The sequence below is a fragment of the Berghia stephanieae genome, chromosome 5, assembly GCF_034508935.2.
Source record: "Berghia stephanieae isolate SIO BIC M18660-M18661 chromosome 5, UCSD_Bste_1.3, whole genome shotgun sequence".
Taxonomy (NCBI): Eukaryota; Metazoa; Mollusca; class Gastropoda; order Nudibranchia; family Aeolidiidae; genus Berghia; species Berghia stephanieae.
This window is the reverse complement of record NC_088364.1, coordinates 50186763-50214262: the sequence shown is the minus strand read 5'-3', so window position 1 is coordinate 50214262 and position 27500 is coordinate 50186763. Positions and strand designations below refer to the sequence as shown.

Below are 27500 nucleotides of genomic sequence, written 5' to 3'. Positions count from 1 at the left end.
CACATATAGATAAGGAAATAATCAAATTTTGTTTTGTGTTGTTCCCTTATATACTCGTACGAGTCACATTTACTCACTTTACCGTTCTCTCCATCTTATTGGCTCATTTAGGCACCTTTAATATTTGAGTTGGTAATGCGCTATGTAAAATCCCATGCCCAAAGTAAAATGTCCCCATGAATTCAACCCCACCCCCCTTTTCCACCTCCCCACCTCCATTGCAAGTACATAAAAATGTGATATTTATGTGACAAACCTTCCAGCTATTTTCAGAAGGTGGACAACGTCATGCGATCAGTCTCAGAACGTATGTTCATTCTTATTCAATTCAAATACGTCAGTAATTTTGTCTAATACAGATTTATTTCAAAATGGTATCATATCCGATAGGGCATATTATTAACCCTTTAAACACTAGATCACGCCATTAACACGTATATCTGTTGGTAAGACCATACATTTTCATCAGGGGAGCAGCAAAAGCAGTGTGACTTTGGCTCCATCTGAAGTTAGAGTCTTCTTCTTCTTCTTCTTCTTCTTCTTCTTCTTCTTCTTCTTCTTCTTCTTCTTCTTCTTCTTCTTCTTCTTCTCTTCTTCTTCTTCTTCTTCTTCTTCTCTTCTTCTTCTTCTTCTTCTTCTTCTTCTTCTTCTTCTTCTTCTTCTTCTTCTTCTTCTTCTTCTTCTTCTTCTTCTCCTTCTTCTTCTTCCTGTTCTTAATATCACTATCAACTATCAATGTGCATATCCATCAGAAAACAAAACAAAACACAACAAAATCAGGGTACTTTCCTAACAATAATATGCAGAGAATCTATCTGTCTCTGAACAAAAAATCCCCCAACAAAACAACAATTCTTTAAAATGTTGGCGATAAAACTCGTCCCTCAAATATAGATGGATTAAAAGGATCCTCCCCTTTGTCGAAAACTCTCTCAAACTTCCTTTGAAATGATCCTAGCCTTGTAAAAAAAAAAAAAGGAACACTCCCGAATTGAGGACTTCCTATAAAATGACCCCCAACTTGTCAAAAAACTCTCAAACTTTGTCCTTCTTTAAAACGTGAGACTTCAAGACGTTAGAGTTAAATTGTGTCGGCTATATGACCTTGTGGCATACCACTCGCCTCCAGTACGGAAGGTCGAGGGTTCGATACCGGATCTGAGTGGCGCTTAGTTAGGGTCCTTGAAAAAGGCTCTTTACTACGTTATCTCACCGTACTTAGGTGTAACATGAGTACCTGGCTGTTAACAACGATGCCTCTGTGCGAAATGAAAATGTAATGTCGGCTAACAGGAGTCATGTCTCGTCCTACATGTTAAGTGTTGATGTTAACTAGGGACCTTTTGTAAAACGCTTCAGCACTTTTAATGGGTATTGTGCTATAACATTTGCTCAGATTTTTTTTTTTTGCTCAAGACTAAAGTAAAATCAAACACGACAGATAAAGGTTGAAGATACAGTGAAAGCTGTCGTATGAATATGATACGTAGACGAATCTCTTGTCTGGGAGAGACCGTCACAGGATTCATCCTTGATGGTATTCTCGTGTTCAGGCGGGAAAGGACATTGGCATTAATTGAGATTAGTTTGAGTTGGAAACATATATGATTGCCATTTAGTGTGTGTGTGTGTGTGTGTGTGTGTGTAAGTGCGTGCATGCGCGCGCGCGTGTGTGTGTGTTTGTGTGTGTGGGCGTGTGTGTGTTTGATTGAATCTTTTAGTTGGGAGCCGGATCCGAGATTATAAAGGCGTCATCATCATGAACCAGATCGTGTCTTTTATTATTTTATTTTATTATTATCATCAGCATCTTCATCATTATTAGTATTATTATTATTATTATTATTATTATTATTATTATTATTATATTATTATTATTATTATTATTATTATTATTATTATTAGTTTTATTATTATTTTTATTATTATTTTTATTATTATTATTATTATTATTATTATTATTATTATTATTATTATTATTATTATATTATTATTATTATTATTATTATCATTATTATTATTATTATTATTATCATCATCATCATCATAATCATCATCATCAACATCATCATCATTATATTTCAATTATAATTAATTATTACCTATCTATTTGCTCTTCAAAAAAAAAAATAACAAAACAAAAAACAAAAATACCCCAAAAAAACAACAAGAAAACAACACAACATTAATTTTGCACAAAGTCGACCATTTTGTCTCGGCCATGCTTGGCCTGGACGGTGTTGTATCAGCGTATTAATTATATATCAATTCCAAAACTCAAATTGTGACCAAATCTTGGAGATCATGCTATCTATACACGTCTTAAAGCTGAATGGATTCATCGATGCCCTGGTTACCATCACAGCCATAGTCAGATCATTGGCCACTATGACAAATTATCATACAAACAGAACGCCTTTTCCTTCATTTAAGAAAAAAAAATAAACAAAACAAAACACACTTGTATCATCAATAGCTACTAATCGATTCAAATGAGTCCTACCTATGTACTTGTGACAAATTATTAAATCGAAGTATTCTTGGAAGGCTAGAGTATAAGAATTGTTGACGTGTCGGGGATTGTTTTAACCAATCTTTAAAGGATGTAAAACTTTTCCGTCCAAAATATAAAAAGGGGTTTTGTCAGTGTGTTCCCCTCAATACTACCGTACTTTGGAAAACCCTATTTTTGAAAATTTGGCCAGAAAACTCTTCCTTCAAATATCGATCGATGTAAATGACACTCATCTTGGCAAAAAAAAAACCTCTCAAACCTGGAACTTCACGAAGTGCGAAGTGCCAGGTTTGAGAGTTTATTTTTTTGCCAAGATGAGGGTCATTTAAATCGATCGATATTTGAAGGAAGAGTTTTCTGGCCAAATTTTCAAATATGGTTTTTTCCAGAGTACGGCAGATTAGTTAGTGGCCTTGCAGAGAGAGGCAAATAATAAAGGGTGAAAAGCACGGAGAGATTGAACACCAGTCGGTGTGAGTGATGGTGAAGTTTGAGATACCATAGTCCGTGATTGACTAGCCTTCATACAATGGATCCTGCCATACTCGGACAAATAAATTATTTCTCTATTTTGTCCAGAAAACGTTTATTTTAATCAGTTAATCGCCGTACTCTGGAAATAAACAAGTTTAAAACATTGGCAAGAATACTCGTCCTTCAACTATATATCGATTTAAATGGCCCTCATCTTGTCAAACAGTCTCAAACCTGGAACTTCGTTCGGTCCCAGGTTTGAGAGTTTTTGACAAGATGCGGGCCATTTACATCGATCGACATAGGATTCAGTAGTCTGATGTCACGCCGCCAGGCAACGGCTGCCATCTTGGTTCTAAACAAAGAAAATCATTACTTTTTATTCTTCATTCTGGCTAGAACTTTTCATTCCCTTTTCATATGCCTGTTGATCAGAATGTGTAAAAGTCCAAACATGATCATATTTATATGTTTTTTTTCCTCTGGAAGCGTTTTTATGCTAGCCGGAGAAATATTTCATACGGGCGTCCGCCATTGTTCCGATAGTTTAGAGCCAGTGTTACTAAGTTACCATGCGTCATTAGGAAGGAAGTGACGTTACGACTATTGAATCCTATTTGAAGGACGAGTTTTTTGGTTAACATTTTAAATACGTGTCTTTCCACAGAACGGCAGTCAACTGGTCTGATAACTATCGATTATCACTATCGTGCGGCTGTGTGGTCTAGTGGTATGAGACTCGCTTTCGGATCGGAAGGTCCTGGGTTCGAGCCTCGCTCGACGCATAGTTGAGTCCTTAGAAAAGGCTCTTTACTCACATTCTCTCACCGTACTCATGCGAAAAAGGAGTACCTGACCGTTAACAGCGTTGTCTCTGTAGGAAAATAGTTGCAATATCGCCTAACAGGCGTCGTGTCTCGCTCTACATGCTACTAGTTGCTGTTGGTTAGGAGCCCTTTGTATAGCGCTTTGAGCACATTTAGTGTATATTGCGCTATATAAAAGCTACATTTTTTTCATTCTTCTAATTTGTTAATATTGTCAAAAAAATGTAAAATCTAAAGCATCTTACAATATATCTCTGGTTTGAGACATGTTGACAAATTTCCATAAACTGGTCATTATATGTGTACGGCTTTGTGGTTTTGTGATATGACACTCGCCTTTGGATCGATAGGTCTTGGGTTTGATTCCCGCTCTGTTCTGGGGCAACACTGAGTCCTTGCAAAACAACATTTTTTACTCATATTATTCTCTCACCGTGTTCAAGTGAAAAAATAGTACCTACCTGCCCGTTAGCAACGTTGCCTCTGTCGAAAAAATCATTAATATCGCGAAACAGGCGTTATGTCCTACATGTTAAGTTCTGCTGTTGGTTAAGGATTCCCTTGTAAAGTGTTTGGATATTGCACTATATAAATGCTGTTCTCTTTAATTAATTTTATTTTGGGTCAAAAAGAAAATGCAATGTCGCCTAATAGGAGTCATGTCTCGTCCTACATGTTAAGTATTGCTGTTATCTAGGGACCTCTTGTATTACGCTTTGAGCACTTTTAATGGATATTGTTCTATAACAAATGCTAAGGGTTTTTTTTATTTTCTCAAGATTAGAGTAAAATCCAATGGATAGAAATGCGTTTTGTCAGAGTAGGAAACAATGAACCTCATTGTTGACTCTGTATGTATGTATGTATGTGTCTGTTTACTTATTCAGCGCTATTGATGTTTTTATGGAGGTATTGCTCTCATACGTAACGGTAGTATCAAAAGGACTCCTGTCAGTTAGAGGAAATAATATATCCAGAAAGGTTAAGATATCACTGTCGGAGGGTATGAATGTGTCTATTTCGCTGGTAGAACGTATACGAAAACGTGAGAATATTTAAAGTGATATCTGGCAGTACGTGGTTCAAATAATGTCCAATAATTGAATATGTGCACCATACCATTTGCTTGCTGTTTTTAAAATTTTCGTTTTGTTTCTTGTTGTTTTTTTGTTTGTTTTTTTTTGGTTTGTTTGTTGTTTCCCCCCCCCCCACACACACACACACACGCACATACTCCTCCCTCCCAGGCGCTTTAAGAGTTACCAGTTGTCTTATTAATGTCTTTGTGTTTGTTGGCTACAGAGGCCTTACCATTGTTCTTGATGACTTCAATGTCAGGGTAATGTAGACATTGTTATATTGTTATGATTAGAATAAATTACAATTTCAAAGCCATTATATAGAATATTGTTGTGTCAAACTAAACCATTATTTTGAGGAATTCCCTCGAATGCCACATGACTAAAATCGAACAAATTTGTTTGATTGTCCATTTATATGTTCTCGAATGAGTTGACTGAAAGAATCGATCAAAATATTTTGGCACGATAAAACATATTTTTGTTTCTCATATATGCGATCTGTCAGCTCAAAACAGTTTTATGTCGAGATGCTTTAAATACTGAATTCTGAATTAGTAGCCAAGAATATACGGTTCTTACAATCTTGCCTTTTGGAATTCCGGATGTGTTCCAACCGCTACACGAGCTTTCAAAAATTTAATGTTAGTGAAATGTAACGTTTGATAATCTGACGTCACTAATTATTATTGTAAACTTGATATCATTACCCGTTACTCTTAATGAGGAGGGGTAGAATGATGAGTTATAATGTGTCAAGTAATATATGCTTTGTTTTTTTTTCAGAAGAAAGGACACCATTTCTTATAAGTGCAAATGTGTGAAATGCCATATTTCTGATTATATCAATATACTTTAAATTCACTCCCCATCACATTGTTCATCCCAAGATAATACCGGTTTGTGGGGGGGGGGGGGCACATATATCTGATTTATGAGAGATTAGGATTATAAAGATTAACGAAGGTTTAAAACTGAACAGCGGGTAGCATATCTCGTCACACATTTCCATCTATTTTGTTACATACAAGGTCCATTTCAGAAATTCTATTCATTTTGTTATCAATCGGCTAGATCCATTAGGAATAGTCCATTAGGAAAGATCTTTTGTAAAACAAATGTGTTTCCTCCTTTATTAAAAGGAGCATTAACAATGCTGTCCATTAACGTAACATAAGGCCCAAACTTTCTAAATAATAAATTCTAAATTCTGTAATAGCAACAGAAATGTAGGGGACATAATCCTTATTAGACTGACTTATTTTCATCACGTTGCCTTAGATCAGACTGGTCTAGTCTAGGAAAGAGGAGGAAAAGATAAAGGTTGGAGAGAAGAATATAACGGAAGGAGGAGGAGGAGGGGGAGGAGGAAGAGGAGGAAGAGAAGAAGGGGAAAGGAAAGTGGAAGGAGGAGGAGGAGGAAAAGGAGGAGGAGGAGGAGGAGGAGGAGGAGGAGGAGGAGGAGGAGGAGGAGGAGGAGGAGGAGGAGGAGGAGGAGGAAGAGAAAAAGGAAAGTAATAAACTTGAGCTTTTATATAGGGCAATCTCCACAAAACGTGCTCATATGAGAAGAAAGCAGGAGGAGGAGGAGGAGAGGACGAGAAAAATACCCATTACACGTGCTCATAGGAGAAGAAGGAAGACCCGAAGGGGGAGGTCGGAGCAAAGGGAGAGGAGAAGACGAAAAACGAAGGATAGAATGAAGGGGGGAGGGGGGGGGGGGCAATGAGAAAAAGAAGAACAAGGAGGAGAAGGAAGAATCATTGATTTATCAAAATTACAGAAAATTGACTTATTTGAGGTTTGAGGAAGTCACTTTTCAATTTATTTAAAATTGCCTGAAGACTTGATTTAAATATAATTGGTTACCAAAGACGCGCACGGCGGGAGATCTATGAGTCCATATTATATGGTAAAATCTGGCTGCCGCCACGGTATGAAACAGTCGGTCCATTGAAATACAGGCTAATGCTTTCGTAATTTAATTAAGTGCAGAAGAAGCCGGAAAAAAAAGAACTTTTTCCCCCAACAATACATTAAGGATCTGAGCTCTATATTATTCATTTGTTTCATCCGCATTTAATACTCTCTCTCTCCTCTCTCTCTCTCTCTCTCTCTCTCTCTCTCTCTCTTTCTTTCTTTCTTTCTTTCTACCTATGTATCTATCTCTTAATTGTTTACATTGCGCACATTATGAGAGAGGCAAAGCAGTATAATGAGTTACTCTATAATATACTTGACATCATTGCGTGTTGCTGCTCTTGCCATAGGGGGTGGCGGATCACAATTTTAATTTCGTTTTTTAATATGTTCCTTAACACGATAATCGCGTTTAAAACTAAAACAGGAATCAAATGTACCCAATAATGGCAAAATATAAATCAGTGAAGAATCCGAATTTATTTATAAACTAAGTAGGTGAAATTACACCGTCGTTCAAATATTTGATCCAAAAAAAAACAAAAAAAAAAACACCAAAAAAAAACAAAAAAAAAAAAAAAACCCCGAAAAAAACCCAACAAAAACAAACAAACAACAAAACAAGCAGAGAAACAAAAAAGTTTTAAAAATATATTAGTATAAACGTCTATTTATTACCAGTGTGCCTTAAATCCCAATTTTCATTTCGAAATAATGACATAATATCGATGCGATCGGCCACATATTGTTGTAAACGCTTAATAAATATCATCATGCTCGTGCACGTATTCCACGTCGATCGATAGAGCCAGGGATTTTGTTTGTTTCGTGATTTACATCGGTCAAAATTTACGATGCGTGGACATGGACTGGTTGTCATTCATAGGGTTTGTAGATTTTTCTAAGGAAGAAAAAAGAGAAAAGTCTTTGGAGAAGACAAAGAATGATGCTGGAAGAAGGAGAAGGGATCGATGAGGAGAAGAAGAAGAAGAAGAGAGAGATTTTTTTTTGAGATGGAAGGGGAAGGTGTTAGAAAATTCATAATAATGATAATAATAATAATTAATAATAATAATAATAATAATATAATAATAATAATATAATAATAATAATAATAATAATAATAATAATAATAATAATAATAATAATAATAATAATAATAATAATAATAATAATAATAATAATAATAATAATAATAATAATAAGAAGAAGAAGAAGAAGAGAAGAAGAAGAAGAAGAAGAAAAAAGAAGAAGGAAGAAGAAGAAGAAGAAGAAGAAGAAGAAGAAGAAGAAGAAGAAGAAGAAGAAGAAGAAGAAGAAGAAGAAGAAGAAGAAGAAAAAGAAAGAAGAAGAAGAAGAAGAAGAGAAGAAGAAGAAGAAGAAGAAGAAGAAGAGAAGAAGAGAGAAGAAGAAGAAGAAGAAAGAAGATAGAGAAAAGAACAAGAAGAGCAAAGGGGAAAAAGGGGGAGGAGGTTGAGGAGGTCGAAGAGACAAATATGAAGATGAAGAAGATGAAACTAAATTATGGGAACCGATTCCAGGCCCAACCGCCAATAATTGCCCACCAGTAACGCTTCATCACTTAGTGATGACATGGATAGATTAATATAATTAAGTACAGGCTGCACGCCTTGCTGGGCATTGAATCCTAATATCTGTGGGGATTTGTTTGGTGGTTGTAAGATGTCAAATGCCTGACAAATCACTTGGTTATGTTTCGTTGAGATTCCTGTGGTCCAAGATTAGTTTGTATCGATATAGGCAGCAAGGTGAATAATAGTTGGAGTCTCACCGAGACGATCTCGTCTTTCCAAAACTACACAATTTCGACTAACATCGCATATCTCTCTCTCTCTCTCTCTCTCTCTCTCTCTCTCTCTCTCTCTCTCTGTGTCCTTCGTTTACTCGCTCACTCTTTCTTTCTATCTCTCTCTTTTTCTCTATCTGTGTCGCTCTTTCGCTTGCTCTCTCTAATACTATTCCCCCTCCTCCCCCTCTCTCTCTCTCTCTCTCTCTCTCTCTCTCTCTCTCTCTCTCTCTCAAACCCTGTTTCCTCTCTCCCTCTCCCTCTTCTCGCCCTCTCCTTCGCTCGCTCGTTCACTCACTCTGTCTTTCTACTTTCTATTTCTCTATCTATCTCGCTCTTTCGCTTGCTCTCTCTCTAAATCTCTCCTTTTCTGTCTTGGATATTAAATACATTCATTGGAGTTTAATTTCTTTAATCTAACAAACAAAATCGAAAATTTTAGCAATTTTCTTTTTGCATAGGAAAAAATACAAAATTATGTATACTACAGATATTTAGTATAACCAATAATAGTTATCATTAATTTTCCACCGAAGAAAACTCCCCGAATACCTACTCTAAGCGAAATTTCTACTGGATTCAGAGTAGTCTATCCGTAATGTTCTCATCGAATGGCATTTACAATTAACTATCAATTGGCGATTAAAAAAAAATTTTGTTTAATAAGTTGTTATAGACGTTAAAAAAAATAATGCGTTTAATTTTAGGCTTCGATAGTATCTACATTTTAGAGTGTTGGAACACAATAATATTTCAATCGTTTATCCAAATTATTAAAGATTATTTTATTTTCTGAAACTAATACATGGGATGGTGTTAACTGATGGATCTGAAACAATGATAATAGGATTCAATAGTCGTAACGTCACTTCCTTCCCAATGACGCATGGTAACTTAGTAACACTGGCTCTAAACTATCGGAACAATGGCGGACGCCCTATGAAATATTTCTCCGGCGAGCATAAAAGCGTATCCAGAGTGAAAAAAAAAACATAAATTTGATCATGTTTTGACTTTTACACATTCTGATCACAAGACATATGAAAAGTTCTAGCCAGCTTGAAGAATAAAAAGTAATGATTTTCTTTGTTTAGAACCAAGATGGCCGCCGTTGCCAGGCGGCGTGACATCAGACTATTGTATCCAATTAAATACTTCAATATTAGAATTGGCCGATATAGAATTGATATCTTAATGACTTTAATTTTTCGAATGCTGTCAATTGTGTAATTTTCTCTTATCAGGGCAACATTTATTTCTCTGTATTAATAATCGTTCTGTGAAATAAATCCTTTATTCTGCAAAGAGTTTCCCAATGCTTGATAAGCCACTAAATTCAATAACGTTGGGCGATTGCGTTAGCCATTTATCTTTCGTTGTTGAAATAATGCTTTCGAATATTGACATGTTTTCTTTTTAGCAGCCAATCAATTGATGCTGCTCATTTTATTCTTATTATTTGGAAATTCTTGTAAAATAATACATACATCTCTTGCATCCTAAAGTGTATCCATATAACCAATCTCTTAACAATGTTGAAGGATACTCTCTTAAGCAAATAAAACGAAATTAAAAGGGAAAAATCCAGTTGCATTAATGAAATATGACTGGCATTGTTGAAAAAGAAATCCTGTTAAAGAGCTCAGTGTGCTTTACAAAAGGTCCTAAGCCAATGGCAAGACTGATCGTGTAAGACGAAAACATACGTCCCTTAACTAACAGTAATGCATTATTATAAATTCCTGTCACCAGCACTGGCAACTCCATTAACGCCCCCCCCCCCCGAAAAAAAATCATAATAGATCAGATTTGGGTGAGAAAGTTTTAGCAAAGTCATCTTCTAAAGAGGAAACTTTTCATCGTCTTCTGTTGGGCTCGGACCATTGACCTACAGGTTCGAACGCGAGTGTCATTCCACAAGGACACAAAGAGATTATTACTATTATTAGTGGTGAAAATTTTGTCACTTATAACCAAAAAAAATATTGTTGATGATATTTGAAATATTCTGACGGTTTAATTGGGATATCTATAATTCTATATGAACACCTTACAAAGTCATGCTCCTTCTGTCATTTTAGCACAGAAACCCCTATTTCATATATCGATAGATTTTTAAAAATCTCCCCAAACCCCCCCCCCCCCCCCTCCAAAAAAAAAAAAAACAACTCCCAACTTAACAAAACTTCTCAAACCCAAGACTTCTATTAATAGGTATAGAAAAAGTAATTTGGTCAAAGTATAAAACTGCGTTTTGTCATCAACAAACTAACGTATTTTAGACAATATAATAGCCATATATCTGTGCGTTGTACCCTTGGTACGGCATATTCCATGCATAAGATTATTTTTACTCACGTGTGATGAGTACCTGACACTGAAATATAAAGTGTAGGAGTACTAGTATAATAAAGACGAATACCAGTAAACTTGTACTGTATATAATTTATAACACTGTTCCTTATTATCTAATTGGGGTATCATTTTTTTAAGAATATGAAACACCTTTAGCACGATGAATCATGACGGAATTGCTCTTTATAAATGTTCAAATTAATACTAAATACCTACTAGACTAGTTGATATATTACGAGTATATCGTCAGAATCGCGCACTGTTAATGAATAGTTTGGCTGATCGTTTCACGAGCTCTTCTTTGTTAAAATTTTTGGACAATCCGATATACCGTACATTATTAGTTTTTATTATTTCTAGTAAAAAGCCCGCAATTTCGCGGGGAAAGAACTATTTTCATTCGATACTGTACTCACCATCATTTAATGAGGGCAGATTGGTAAACAACGTTGTCTGTGTAATTTGGTATATCTTCGGTTGATTTCTCTGTGTGGCCCAACATGAAGTGTAAGCCACTATAGCCTCTGACCCGTGACACAGCAACATACAGTTGTCCGTGTGTGAATACCGGTTGTGGTAAGAAAATCCCCACCTTGCTTAATGTCTGCCCCTGAGACTTGTTAATTGTCATTGCATATGACAATTTTACCGGAAACTGTCTTCTATTTATAATAAATGGTAAGCCTGAATCAGTTGTTGTCGTCAGATTGATTCTAGGGATAAACACTATGTCGCCAGCTCTACTCCCGGTAATTATCTTGGCTTCTAATACTTTTGAACCTAATTTAATTATTAACAAACGGGTGCCATTTTGGAGGCCTGATTTAGGATTTATATTTCTAAGCAGCATGACTGACGTGTTGGCTTTCAAATGTAATGCATGTGGAGGAAGTCCGGGAGGTGTAAGTTCGTTCAAGAATTCAATCGGATATAAGTTGATGTCAGAGTCACTTTGAATGGAATCAGCACTGCGGTAAATTTGTCCAGTTGATGAGGTCAACCTGGACAGAACGGCTGCATTTATTTTGTCAACATTTTCATGGGTTGTAGTCAAAATTGCTCTCTCTGATAGATAACGTTCATCCGCAAAGTTCAGATTCAAATCATTGTATACAGCATTTATCAAGCATTCTGGGTCATTTTCAGGAAGGCATAGCGCTGTAGGTAATTTAACAGAATCCTTTCCTATTTCGCTGAAAACCGGCTCTGTACCATATCCGATGCGGAGAAGCCAATTTGCAAAACAGTTATTGTCATCAGTAACCCTCATGTTCTTGTTCATGTGAAAAATGGTGACAAAATTCCAAATAATTGACTTGTTAAGTGTGACACTTAATATATCGGCTTCACTTCCTTTGTTAACAACAGGTAGAATTTGCCGAAAATCCCATCCAAGTACAACCACTTTGCCCCCAAAAGGTTTTGAACTGCCTGTTATGTCACAAAATGTCCTGCTCACACATTCAAACACACGCCTGTCCATCATAGGTGCTTCATCCCAAATTATGAGAGAACTACTCTTCAGTAACTTAGCTGTGTCTGATTGGCGACTGATGCTACAGGTGCTGTTATCCGTTATTGGAATTGGAATTTTGAACGTTGAATGTGCTGTTCTACCACCGTGCTGACAAAAGATCAAAGGTGAAAATACAAATTTAAAGAATACTGGGGATGTAGGAGCTTTCGGAATGTCTCCCCTTTACTTAACTTATGGAAAAACAAACACCCTAGCACCTTTAATAACACTTATGACTAACCTCTCGAGCTAATAGAAAAAAAAACAGCTCTCGGACTGCTTTGCACTACCTTTCAATACTTAACAAATCACAATGGCGGCCGAAAATCAAAACAATGGTCAAATTAGGAAATTTTAAACTTTCACAAATCTATCAAGGTTTGTTCTAGAGTTTTTAAAATACTTCTATATGACAAACTGAATAAATAAATGCCTGACAAAATATCAACGGTGAAAATACAAATTAAAAAAAATACTGGGGATGTAGGAGCTTTGGGAATGTCTCCCCTTTACTTCACTTATGGAAAAACAAACACCTTAGCACCTTTAATAACACTTATGACTAACCTCTCGAGCTAACCCGAACAGTAAAAAAAGAATCAAAATGGCGACTGAAATACCTTCATGTGATCAAGTGAATAATATCACTATGAATGCCACGATTTGCTGAAAAATGCCAACACACACACACACATGTATACACTACACACAACACACACAAACATACACACACACACACACATATCATAACAAAACTGATCACCGCTAAATCAACAACACAACGGAAGTAATAATAATTCTTGATGTCATAAATAGATGACGCAAATTGACAACTTTTTACAGAGTCAAAATTATTTGATTTTGGGAGCCAAGTGTCGTCGGTACATATTTTATGATATTATCTGTTTGACTCAACGAACTTTCAAACTGACTTTAAATTATAAAAGGAAATCAAGTTATCTGTTTATCTATCTGTTAAAAAATATATTTCTAATTTTCAAATCTTTCAGTAGAGTTGTGCGCCGTATCAATTTTTTTATTGACTCAAATAAGCACAATGTTCTCCACAATGCTATTTTTTTTTTAAGAAAGGATTTCTACCAAAACAATTTCCTTTCTGTGTATGATATGGACTGACAAATGTGTTTTAGCAGCTAATGATTCTAATGTCTTAACTAAAGGTAGGCCTTCTATATGGGTCAGGCGAGGTTAAACATTTGTAATAATATTTTCCAGACAGGCAGGTATGGTGGCTGTCTTTTGTATAAGCTTGTTACTGTCTGCTCATAAATCATTGAAGCTGGAAGAATTGCAACGTCATATCTAATAAAATAAAAAAAAACAAACAACAACAACAAAAAATTGACAAAAGACATTACTCAACAGATGTACTTTAGTAGCCCATCTGCTGACACATATAAAATAATGGCATTGTTCTCATGTATTTGAAACATAATGATAATAATGATGATGATTATAATGATGATGATGAGGATGATGATAATAATAATAATAATAATAATAATAAATAATAATAATAATAATAATAATAATAACACTATAAATAATAATAATAATAATAATATTAATAATAATAATGATAATAATAATAATAATAATAATAATAATAATAATAATAATAATAATAATAATAATAATAATAATAATAGCAACACTAATAATAATAATAGCAACACTAATAATAATAATAATTATGATGATGATGATGATGATGATGATGATGATGATGATGATGATGATGATGATGATGATGATGACGATGACAATAATAATAATAATAATACTAATAATAATGATAATAATAATAATAATAATAATAATAATAATAATAATAATAATAATAATAATAATAATAATAAATAATAATAATAATAATAATAATAATAATAATAATAATAATAATAATAATAATAATAATAATAATAATATATGCCCTACACATTAAAAAAATCTTGGCCAGAAAACTCAATCATCGATCGATGAGAGTGACCGTCGTATTTTTTTTTTTTGATAGTTTGGAAACCGGGATGTCAAAGAAGACGGAGGAAGTTTCCTTTTTTTTTTTTTTTACAATACTAGGCCAGTTTAATCGATTGATATTTGACGGAAGAGTTTTCTGGCCAAAACATTAAAAATCAGATTACGATGGAATATGCTTACCTTTCGTTTGGCCTTGAGCTGTTTCAAATCTCTTCCCTCATGGGCATTTCCTGGTGCTGTTCTTTTCCACATTATAACAGAAACTATTGAGTACGTCACGGACAATATCACAAGAGGTATTATATAGGTAATAAATAGGACGCTTATTGTAAACGTCATCCGCTGTCCGTTGGAACTCCAGCGTTCATCACAATTTAAATCATCAGAAAATCTTTTTACCCTCGCCACGAATAGCTGTACTGAGGACAAACATATAGAACACAACCAAATTATAACTATTGTGTATTTAGCTCTGCGAGTTGTGAGGCGAGCTCTTAAGGGAAACGTCACTACAAGAAAACGGTCGATTCCTATTGCCATGTTGGTGAAAACACTTGCTGAGACGGACAGATGCTGCATGAATAGAACTATAGGACACATAGGTGCTGAAAATACCCAATGACGGGTCATAGCGAAAGTGAAAGTAAAAGGCATACAAAATATAGCCATAACCAGGTCGGCTATAGCCAAGTTGATTAAAAATGGCCGGATATCTGTGCGACATCGGCGACCGTAGGCAAAGACAATAACGACAAGGATGTTTCCTACAATGGCGAAAAAGGTCGTGACGGTGTACAGAGAAATCAAGCTGATTTTAAATTCGTTGGACAAGAGAGACTTGGAATATGACGAACCGTTGGCATCTAATGTAATTTTGCTATTGTTGATGGTCCCGTCGAAGATGTAGTAAGTCGAACCATTGTCATCAAAGCTTCCAGACAAGTCAATACTACTGACGTTGTTGATTCCCCAATATAATGACGAACTGTTATCATTGGCGTATTGTGCCGTATCACATAATGTGTTGTTATTGACGTCACTGCAGGGCGATGACGTATTGACGTTACTTCCGTCTTCAAACATTTTATTGAAAATGTTTTGTGTTGAGCAGACCCGATTAAAATAGCGTAGGTGGGCGATTTTCTTAAATTATAAGAACATAATACATATTATCTCCTCCATCGATATTATTTGATGTTGTTTGGAGATGTGTCTTAGATAGAGTGAAAATAAAGTATAGTTCAGATATCAAGTAATAGAAAACGGGAGACCTTTTACATGGGTTTCCGGTTTAGAAACCAATAGTTAGTTGCATTTTAATCCATATGTTAGATTCTATGAACACAAATATTTCCGAATGAATCATTAACCTCCACAATGGCCTAAGTTAATATCTATCTATGTAAGTGTCGTTTTCAGCATATCTATCCTTTTTTGATAGACGATGAGCTGCGCTCATCTAAGCGCATGATTGACAATCAGCATCGATGTTTTTGAGGAGTGCATTTGTGATGATGGTTCAGCTATTAAACACATTTGGTAGATGCGGACATGGGACGTTGGTCAGGTCATGATGTCGCCTTCAGTGTTGTACCTGTCAGGAAGAAAATGTTTAAGAATAGATTTACTCCAATGGTCGTGTATATATGCTTTTATTTAATGATGATGACAATAGTGACGAAGAATTTGATACAATGAGAGAGGGTTAATTACATAATATAATATTGAACAACATACGCGATTCCTGTTGACATCAGACATCTCGTTTGATAGATTACCTTCCTTCATGGAATTCCTAGGCGGTATCTTATGGAAGGGCGTATTGTTTTTAGTTTAAAAAATATTGATTATTAAAGTCATCGCATTGCGAAAAGTTCATTTTTAGCTGCCCTTCATGATTAAACTGAAATATAATCATACAAGTATCGCAAATGATGGTATACAAGGGTTAAAACAGTCGTGGTTTCCATCCGAGGACGGCGGTGATGATGATGATAATGATGATGATGATGATGATGATGATGATGATGATGATGATGATGATGATGATGATGTTAATAAATTTGATGGCTTTTGATACAATAATACCATGATTTAGGTAACCCCGCAGAAAAATAATGGTGAAATTATATTTTTGCTGCAATTTGATAAAGAAATGTGGATAAGTGTAAAATTATTCACAGTGGGACATAAATGACCAGCTCCATCCAATCTTTTTCGACCCCTCTCTATCTATCTATCTATCTATCTATCTATCTATCTATCTATCTATCTATCTATCTATCTATCTATCTATCTATCTAACCATCTATATATCTATCAATCTATCTATCTATTTATCTATTTATCTGGCTATCTAGTTAAATATATATCTGTCATCTGTCTGTCAATCTATTTCTCTATCTATCTTCCCTCCCCCCTTACCACAACCTAATAACCGTTTGGCCCATCAACTATCTCGGCCCATAATCACACTAGGGGGCATCCATAATTAAATAACATTGTATCTTTGTCCGGTGTTCCTGTAGTAATTCTTACTGTGACCTACAAAAGCGCAGCCCTGACTTCCGTCACCTTGTGAAAGATAACATGACACATCCCTAATGGGGAGGATGGACGACTGGTCATGTGTCAGTGTTACACGTGGAAGGTGTACTTTTTATACCCAAAACAAGGTTATTTTCTAGCTATAGATAGTATGCGCTTGGCAGAGAAGTTTACAACATTGCCACCCTGAAGTATAACGGACCAACACACAAAACTATGTGTAGCCATGAACTTTTATAGTCTGGTTAATACAGTTTAGTGAGAATCACTCACAAACGTGGATGGCAAAATACAATAACAAGGGCTTGAGTGACGTCATATTCGTTCTATCGATAGATAGTTCGAAGTTGACGTCACTCAGCTCTTTGTTATTGTTTTTTTTTTGCCATCCGCGTTTATGAGTAATTCTCACTAAACGGTATTTACCAGACTATAAACGATAATTGTTACACAAAGTTTTGTGTGTTGGTCTGTTATACTTCCGGATGGCAATGTTGTGAGCTTCTAAGCCAAGCGCATACTATCTATTACTGTCTTAGAGACTAGAAAGGTATAATTGAAAACATGGGAAAATGAATCATGTTGATGTAGTATCTATGTGCGTTTATTACAGAAGGAACGAAGTTGACGTTACTCGGGCTCTTTGTTATTGTTTTTAGACAGCCATTTTAATGATCAGTTCTCACTAAATTAATCATATCAATCGCACTATAAATGTACAAGGCTGCACATCAGTTGCGTGTGTTGGTACAGTATATCCGGCTGGCGGATGTTGCGAGTATTTTACCTAACGTAAAGCATCAATACAAGGTACCCTACTCAAATAAGATCCATGCCTTTATAGGGTCCATCCCTTATGTACATAATATATGTATATAATACCATCCTATTCACCAATCAGTGTCGCTCTCAACTGTCACTTTGCAAAAACTTTTTAGTCCAACCTCGTATATTAATCGATTTTAAGATTCAGAAAAATGAACGTCAAGATCTGGTAAAAATCTGCAAACCGTTTATTTGAAAGTGGTTGAAATGAGAGAAAAAATACCCGAAAATCCTATCCCTCAGCATTGAATAGACGCTTAACTATTGCAATTGGTCTAAGCATGAATAAACACTTCAATCTTCAATGGACGCCTGCGATGACAGTTTGATTACCAAATCGAGAAAAAAAGGAGAAAAAAATTAAATTCTACCAAACACTTATTCTGAACACTGAAAGGTTGCTTTTTAATTTCGAAATCAAAATTCCCTGATTTCATCTGATATAGCACCAATTTCGATTTATTGACAGATGTAATTCTTAAAAATGCGTTTTCTTTTCTTTTCTTTTGGTTTTCTCTGACAATAATTCACTTTAAACTTTAGAAAACTTGCAGATGACTTTCACAGTAAATTATACTTCAAAGTGTCAAAATCTATTTAATTTTGTTTATAATTTGTCTTTGTTACTTTTGATTGAATTAAGAGTTGTGTTAATATGCTTTTATAAGTGTTCATTTGGCAAAAGTTCCACCGAAGAACTATCAATTAGAACTACAATTGAAAACCTCTCTCTAAAACAATTTTTAAAATCATTTGTGACGTTTCTTTACGGAAAGGTCAATTAACCTGTCTGACATTTACAACTAGCGTTATCATCGTAATCGGGGGTACGGAGAGTTTGTAATATTAAAACAAAAGATAGTCATCTAATGGTCACACAAAGGACAGCCGAGCAATGAAGGAGACGTGGAGAGTGGGGACGGGGATGGACATGCTGAGCGAGACAAATAATAACAAAATATTCTGAAAGTATCAAGTTGATGTATAGTTAGTAAATAGATAGAATGGTAGACAATCTAGCACAGTGACAGGTAAACTGTTAGACGAAACAACCACGAAGATCTAAATAGATTTATATTTAAAATAATCTAATAAATTACAAAGCAGGTAGATTAATTACAACAAAACAAAAAAACAAAACAACTAGAGCTTTTATATAGAGCAAAATCCATTAAACGTGCTCAAAGCGCTTTACAACGTGTTCCTAGCCAAGACGAGACAAGATGTTTGTGGGCGATATGACAATTCTTTTCAACAGAGACAACGCTGTTTAAGGCCGGGTATAATTTTACACCTGAGTATGGTGACAGAATGTGGGTAAGAGCCTTTTCCAAGGACTCAACTATGCGTCGTTTAGAGAGGGACTCGAACACTGAACCGTCCGGCCGGAAGGCGAGTGTCATACCACTAGACCACATAGCCGCGATATTTACTTACAAAGACGCAGAAAGATAATTAAACTTCTTACACTCTTTTGGGGTCTGGGTCATGGACAAGTCATGATTTTTATTTGCATTTCTACACTTTTTATTACCAAGTGCCAGTATCTGGAGTTCGAACCCGGGATTTCTAAATCAAAATTTTCTGGCGTTTTATGTTTGGAAACTAATCCGCAATGCTAGACATCTTTAATTTGTTAAGTGCCAGTATATTGGGATTATCAAGCCTGGGTTTCCTTGGTCAGATTTTTCTGACGTTTTATGTTTGACAACGTAAACACTCCCGACGTGCACTTATTTGCAGGTCTGATAACCTAATTTATTATGGGCTAATTTTTGAATGGTAATCTAAAAAAAAAAATGACGCAAAATATCGTCCATTAGAAAAATGATAAACTAGGCCCACAATTGCGTTCTGATGCTAGACCTGCATATGTATACACGTCGTCCACTACGCATTAATCACCGGCAAAATAATGACACCCAGTTGTCTTTCCCTTTTCGGTTTAGTGCGTTTTCATTTTTGCTTATCAATCTGCTGACAAGAGTCCTATCTGCCATAAAATAAAAAAAGATAACAGCAGGAAAAAGTCATTGAATAGAGAAGGTAGCACTAAATCTCTAGTCCAATGGATCGAAAGATGCATATCAAATGAAATAGACATGTTGTTTTTAAAATATATAAATATAGAGAAAATGTCACCAGGCTGTTTAAATGGTATCATATTGGTGATCATGGTGTTTACAATTAAATTTTATCCCTAATTTATAAAATATATTTCGATCCCGAAAGCTCAGTTGGTAGAGCACTTGGTTCATATGGAAAGGAAACCAGATCGATTTCGTGTGAATTCGGGATATTTTCCAGCCCACCCAGTAACTTGGTCAAATATAGCTGTAAGTACTTTGCAAAAGACCAGTAGCCTCTCCAAATGATTACAAGCTATTTTCCGTTTAACGCTATAGAAACCAGGATAAACTCCAGCTCTGTGGGCCTAATGGCTATGAAGGTCTACTCTTTAAAATATAAGATTTAAGTTAAGATTAAATTCGAGCATTTATATAGCGCTATATCCACTAACCGAACTCAAAGCGCTTAAAAGGTATGACTATAATACATCACGCCTGTTAGGCGATATTTCACTTTGTTCCGACAGAAGAGACAACTTTCTTAACCCTCTCTCTCTATCAACCATAAGAAAATCGTCACATTTGTTACGATGCAACCGACAATTTTCTCATTCTGATTTCTCATGTTCATCACACAATTTTAAGAAATACTTTGATTACAGCTATTAATACTAAACGATGTGTGGTAGAGCTCACTTGTTACTTTTTGTTTAAGAAAGAAAAATCTATTTTTGTGTTGGCTGGGAGAGAATTTTTTTGGGGGAAATTCTAAAACTAGCTGGTAAGGAGAGAGTTAATGGCCAAGCACTCAATTTACCCTTGATTGATTGCTCAAATCGGGACCCGATCCCTTGACCTTCAGGTCCAAAGGCGAGTACCATATCAAAAGACACAAAACTGCACATTAAATACACGACCTTATTTAGGAGAGTGAGTTTCCTTTCTTCAACTTCAAAACTCATTAGTTTCCTGAAGCATTCTAGCTTTCGAAACAGTTAAGTCCTTTTCAACCCCATTGCCTCCCTATGTCATACAGGCCTAAACTGCTTTAATCTGAAAGGAAAGCAATACCTTACAAAAATTTTAACCAGACAGCTCGTCCTTCAAAACCCCATCGATCAAAATAACCATCATCTTGTCAAATACTCTCAAACCTGGAACTTCCTAAAAGTTTTCTTTGGAGTCCCAGGTTTCAGATTTATTTTTTATTAGACAAGAAGAGGGTAATTTAAATCGACCAATATTTGAAGACTGAGATTTTCTGGCCAAAAAATTTTAAGTGTTTTATTTTTCTCTCCATGTTACGACAGTAAAAAGATGTGACAGTAAAAGAGATGTAAGAAGTCACAGGGACACACGGGCAGATGGACAGATACGTAGATCTTTAAAAATGAGGTATATAGATAAAGTAGATAGATAGCAAGAACATAATGTAAGAAGTGAGGCGGGCGGTCATACAGATAGATAGAAAGATCTTATATATTTATAGCGTGTCCCAAAAATTGTATACACAAGAAGAAGAATTGTAACCGTGGAATTTATTTTAAAACTTCATTATTTTATGTTTAAAACATATTTGTATTGTACGTATCATTTTATTGGGGTTTTTCTTTACTGCATTTCAACTACATTTTAAAATAATAATTGCATTTTATTAAACCACTTATATGACCGAGCATCTCAAAACGACGAGGGTCATTTTAATCAATTAACATTTAAATAACGAGTTTTCTGGCAGAATTTCTAAAAATGTGGGTTTAAAAAAAATTCAGAATCCTGCAGTAAAGAGATGTAAGCAGTCAAAGAGAGATATAGGCAAGTGGAATGATAAATAGATCTTTAAAAAATTAGGTATATAGATAAAGTAGACAGATAGCAAGAACATAATGTATGAAGTGAGGCCGGCAGGCATACAGATAGATAGATTTAAAGAATGTGCATTTATATAGAGCAATATCCACTAAACGTGTTCAAAGCGTTTTATAAGGAGTTCCGTCCCGCCTAGCCAAGCAATGCATCACGTGTAGGACAAGGCATGCCGACTGTAAGAAGTACAACAGGCGATAATTAGCCAATATTACGTTTATTTTTTGGACAGAGACAACGCTGTTACAAGACAGGTACTAATTTTTACACCTGAGTACGGTGAATGTGGGTTAATAGAATTTACAAGATAATTTTTATGTTGAAAAATGCACTAATTGTATTTACAAATATAAAACATGGGTCAAGTCTGTGTTATAATCGGTCGAAAAAATAGCCTCATGAAGAAATAAAAACCAAATAATTTTTGGGTTATTTCTGATTAATTTAACCGAAAATTCACATTTTGGTATCCACTTTACTGCGATATAATATACCAAATTGGGGGTCCCGATAGCTCACTTGGTAGAGCACTCGCTTAATACGCAACGGGACCAAGTCGATCCCAGGAGAAGTCGATTTTTTTCTGACCCTCATGTCCACCCAGCAGTGAAATGGTATCTGGGTTTGTTAAATTTGGTGGAAAGTACTTTGTGATAGACTAGCGTCCTATCCAAAGGATAGCAACCAATTACTATTGTCAATTTCACCCTGTAGAACACGTGATAAACTCATCTGGCTCCATGTGCCAAATGGCTCTGAAAGACCACCCAAAAATGATTACCAGATTGATGTCGTGATCACAAAAACATGAGGCTGATATATATATATATATATAATTATATATATATATATATATATATATATATATATATATATATAGAAGGAACGAATTTGACGTCCCTCAGCTCTTTGCTATTATTTTTAGACAGCTTGAAAGTGTTCACGAAAATGTATCAATCAAACCATACATTCTAAAGGTTACACCTAGGTTTGAGTGTTTGTATGTTTAATTTATCCGGCGGATGTTATGAGCATTTTACTTAAACGCATATCATCAATAGTATATTGACGAATTCAAGGAAAGGGCAGGAGATAGCCAGGGAGATAATCAACGTCTCAAGTTAACGATCGGTGGAAAGATACACTGATAACAAGTACAAAATACATTTGAACAGTCACAGGTAACCAGGTAGACGAAATGTATACCTCTCCTTGATACAGAACAGAAAACTAGGAAAAAGAAGATAAAACAAGATTGGCATATCGGATATTTGAAAGGGAGAAACGTGGTGGTCATAAATCTCAACCAAAACTCCACTAATGCCCAGCCATGCAATGTGATAGCAATAGCCGGAGCTTACCAGTCTTTGATCCATGTGTACACTTGAGGGGCTCTATTACCGTTTTGACCAAGGGTAGCACAGCGGTAAACAGCTGGAAATGGGAAAGCTTGACCAGACCGAGATAGGTATATAATTATCAAGGTGTGTTAATATATAGCTGTTCGATATTACAGAGACCATTAAATCTATACCACCTGAATGGGAATTTAAACTATTTTCTTATTTTATCATCGATGTTATTTTCCGTCATATGCAAATTTCGTAGATTTAACCTCGAATTGAGTATTTTAAAATAAAACTAGAGCATTTAAAAAGCGCAATATCCACTAAACGTTCTCAACGTGCTTTACAAGGGGTTCCCAGCAATACTTAATATATAATATATATTATATATATATAAAATAAATAACATTGCCATCAGGAAGTATAACGGACCAACACACAAAACTATTTGTAACCTTAAACGTTCATAGTCTGATTAATACAGTTTAGTGAGAATTACCCACAAACATGGATGGCAAAAAACAATAACATAGACCTGAGTGACGTCATCTTCGTTCTATCTGCTATAGATAGTTTGAAGTTGACGTCACTCGGGTCTTTGTTAATGCTTCTTGCCATCAGCGTTCATAAGTCTCACTAAACTGTATTAACCGGACTATAAACGTTCAAGGTTACTCATAGTTTTGTGTGTTGGTCCGTTATACTTCCCGATGGCAATGTTATGAGTTCTAACCAAGCGCATGCTATCTATAGATGTTATTGTTTTTGCCATCCACGTGGATGGCAAAAACAATAACAAAGACCTGAGTGACGTCAATTTCGATCTATCTATAGATAGTATGCGCTTGGCTATGCTCATAACATTGCCATCCGGAAGTATAACGGACCAACACACAAAACTGTGTATATCCATGAACGTTTATAGTCAGGTTAATACAGTTTAGTGAACATTACTCATAAACACGGATGGCAAAAAACAATAACAAAGACCTGAGTGACGTCATCCTCGAACTATCTATAGGACGAGACATGACGCTGTGAGACGATATTACATTCTTTTCCGACTGGGTAAAGTCGTTTTACCGAATCATTACAATGGCAAAATCAAAATATCTTTTTGATAGTATGCGTTCAAGTAAAATGGTCAACCGTTCTGTCCCCCAGATGAATCATACAAACACAGAGAAAATATTAACTTAAATGATTATTGTCTGGTTGACGTTATAAAAAACAATAACAAAGAACTGATCCGCGTCAACTCTGTTTATTCTTTTGGTTTTATGGATTAGGTCTAGGCATCCGACTTGCCAAATATTAGATCATGTATGGATGTTTTTTACACATTACAAAGCACAAAGTGTGATCAGTTGCGATTGCTTTTTTGCCCCTTCGATTTTCACCGAAAACATTGCCTATCTGTCACGTATCAGGCTGTATGCATTCAAGGAGCACGGAGTATGGTGCCTACGACTTGCCAATAAAACACTGTATGAGCGAGCACTAACGAATGAATAAATGAGTGCGATACTATTCTAGATTTTGTCGGTTGGATCCTTGCGTTGAGCAAAACAGCCATTAATTTTAATAATTATTATCCTATCAAGGACAATGGAAAGAATGACGTACACGAGTGGTGATCGCATTAAACAACCAACAAAAATGAAATGAGAGAAATGGGAAAGGAGTAGAAAGAAAGAAACGATAGGGAGAGAGAGAGAGAGAGAGAGAGAGAGAGAGAGAGAGAGAGAGAGAGAGAGAGAGAGAGAGAAAGAGAGCGAGAGAGAGAGAAAGAGAGAGAGAGAGAAAGAGAGAGAGAGAGAAAGTAGAGAAAAAACAGCTAGAGAGAGAGAGAGAGAGAGAGAGAGAGAGAGAGAGAGAGAGAGAGAGAGAGAGAGAGTCTTCGCTATTGTTACTCGAATACGGACATGAAAACACTTATCTAGATAGTAATAAATTATAAGTTATTGCCCTCCCAGAAATGGAAACCACAATTTCCTTGATTTATTATTCTTTGAAAAAAGGCTCGTGTAACGCATCGTGAAATATTTTTCAAATGAAACATGTGACACAGACGACCGTGACCGGAATCACTGTGAAACGAATCTGTCTTGTGTTTCATATAATTTTAATGAATCTGCCCACTTTTATCGAGGTATGTAATTAAATCTCCATCTGCCTTCAGTCAATCATCAAAAGATTAACCCTCTTCTTACTATATTTAAAGTTAAAGCTGAGCTTTTATATAACGCAATATCCACTATTTCACTATTTCAAGACGTAATATAAGTTGGATCGTTCTGCCCCTCTCCCTAAATAGTAACGAGTAATGATAATGTGTTTATAATAATATTTGTGACGTCAGATTATAAATCGTTAAATTTCACTCAAAATTAGATTCTTTAAAAAGAAATATCTCTTCACCATCTTTGAAAATGTCTTTTATTCAAAGATGACGAAATCAAAATTCAATGAGGGGCAGAATAAAAGATTTCTTACACTCTTGATTTTTTTAATTCGAACTTTGTTCCCAACGCGCATTTGCCAGCTCGTGCAGCGGTTGGGAAAACGTCTGGAATTCTAATAAGCAAGAGTGTTAGAATCATATATTGTTTGACCGAATTTGCTCTTTTGCGGCTTTCAATATCTTGCTAAATAAAACACCTTTTAATAAGATATACATTTGTTACATCAAAATTCTCTTGACATAATATTATAATCTCCCTTCATCCGCCATTATTGTTATATGTCCTGATATGATTTTATTCAATAATTCATGTTAACAGATATTTTTCGTTTCTGTATGCAAATACACGTTTTGGTGAATGTGTGTGTCTTTGTGAGGGTGTGTGTGTGTGTGCGTGCGCGCACTTGTATAAATGGGTGTGTGTACAAAAATGTTTTTATTGATGTTTTACCATTTTGTGCGCCTAGAGCTGTTTTGTCAACGGGATTGGGCGCTATACAAATAAACTCTATTATTAACGTTATTATTGTCGAATGACACTCGGCTTGCGACGTTTAGATTAACCCTTTCCTTACCAACGATAGGAAAATCGTCACATTCGTTATGATAAAACCAACATTCTTCTTATTCTTTTTTTTTTTTTTTTTGTAATCATATAAATTAAAGAAAGTGAACAGTGTGTTGTAGGGCATGTTTTGCTAAAGAAATTATGCATCGCAAGAATTTTTCTGCTATATATTGTGTCTGAGTGATAATAAAACTATTTTGTTTCAGTTGGGTGTGAAGTTTAGGGGAAAATCTTGAAAATAGCTGGTAAGGAGAGGGTTAAAGGTTTCAGCCCCGCTGTGAGAGAAGCAAAGTTGATTTCGTGGAAACTGTTCTGTCACTCAATTTGTTTTCACTTTTCACCAAACATTGGTTTAAAATTATTAGAAAAGAAATAGTAAACCGCCACATGCAGGCTGCAAAGTTTGTCTTACATGCGGTGATTTTCTGTTAACGTGGAGACCCTTGTAAAGGGCTTTGTATAACATTTAGTGGATAACGCTCTGTACAAAATCTCACCTTTTTGATTTGGACGTAAAATTAAGGGAGAAATCTAGAGCATTTATATAGGGCTATATCCACGAAAAGCGCTCAAAGCGCTTTACAAAGGATCCCTAGTCAATAGCAACACGTAACGTAGGGGGAGAAATGATGCCTGTTAGGTGATATTTCAATTTTTTCAGACATAGACAAATCAGTTAGCGGCCATGCATTCATTTTATAACTAAGTATGGTGAGAGAATCTGATTAAAGAGCCTTTTCCAAGGACTCGATAATGTGTCTCTCAGACTCGAACTAGTATAGTCCAAAGCTGAGATATAACCGGGAGACCATTGCTGCACTGAACAGAGACCGTATATATATATATATATATATATATATATATATATATATATATATATATATATATATATATATATATATAATATATATATATATAAGTTTGTTCATGGAAAGTATGTCAACATATATTATTATTATTAGGTAAAACCGGAAGTTCCAAACTTTGACTTGAATATATGTCTATTTTAATGGCAGACTGGAGCATAAGACAACCTTAAAATATAACGAAAAAGGAATATGATATTTCGTGCGATAATTTTTTTTTTACATACAATCGAAATTTGGAACTTTGTATCACAAACGCCAAAACAAGAAACACTTTTTTCTTTTCTGTATTTTATTTTTCATTCCCAAAATCGAAGAAAGATCGGTAAATAAAAGTATATCCAATTCAAAATATAAATCTGTTTCAAACTTTTAAAAACTTATCATTGTTGACGTATATTTAATTACAAACCACAATATGACACTATCCTGTCTGAGAGGTTGACATTAATTAA

The 27500-nt window shown here is 35.2% G+C and overlaps 1 protein-coding gene across 1 annotated transcript in view; it reads right to left on the bottom strand.

Moving 5' to 3' along the window:
- The window catches only part of LOC144973120 (prolactin-releasing peptide receptor-like), a 148477-nt gene that overhangs the window by 35648 nt on the left and 85329 nt on the right, over positions 1-27500 (bottom strand). Inside the window, exon 3 of the mRNA XM_078915174.1 lies at positions 14675-16088. Coding sequence (XP_078771300.1) covers positions 14675-15577 — 903 coding nt within the window. The 5' untranslated portion in view covers positions 15578-16088. The remainder of the gene's footprint in view (positions 1-14674; positions 16089-27500) is intronic.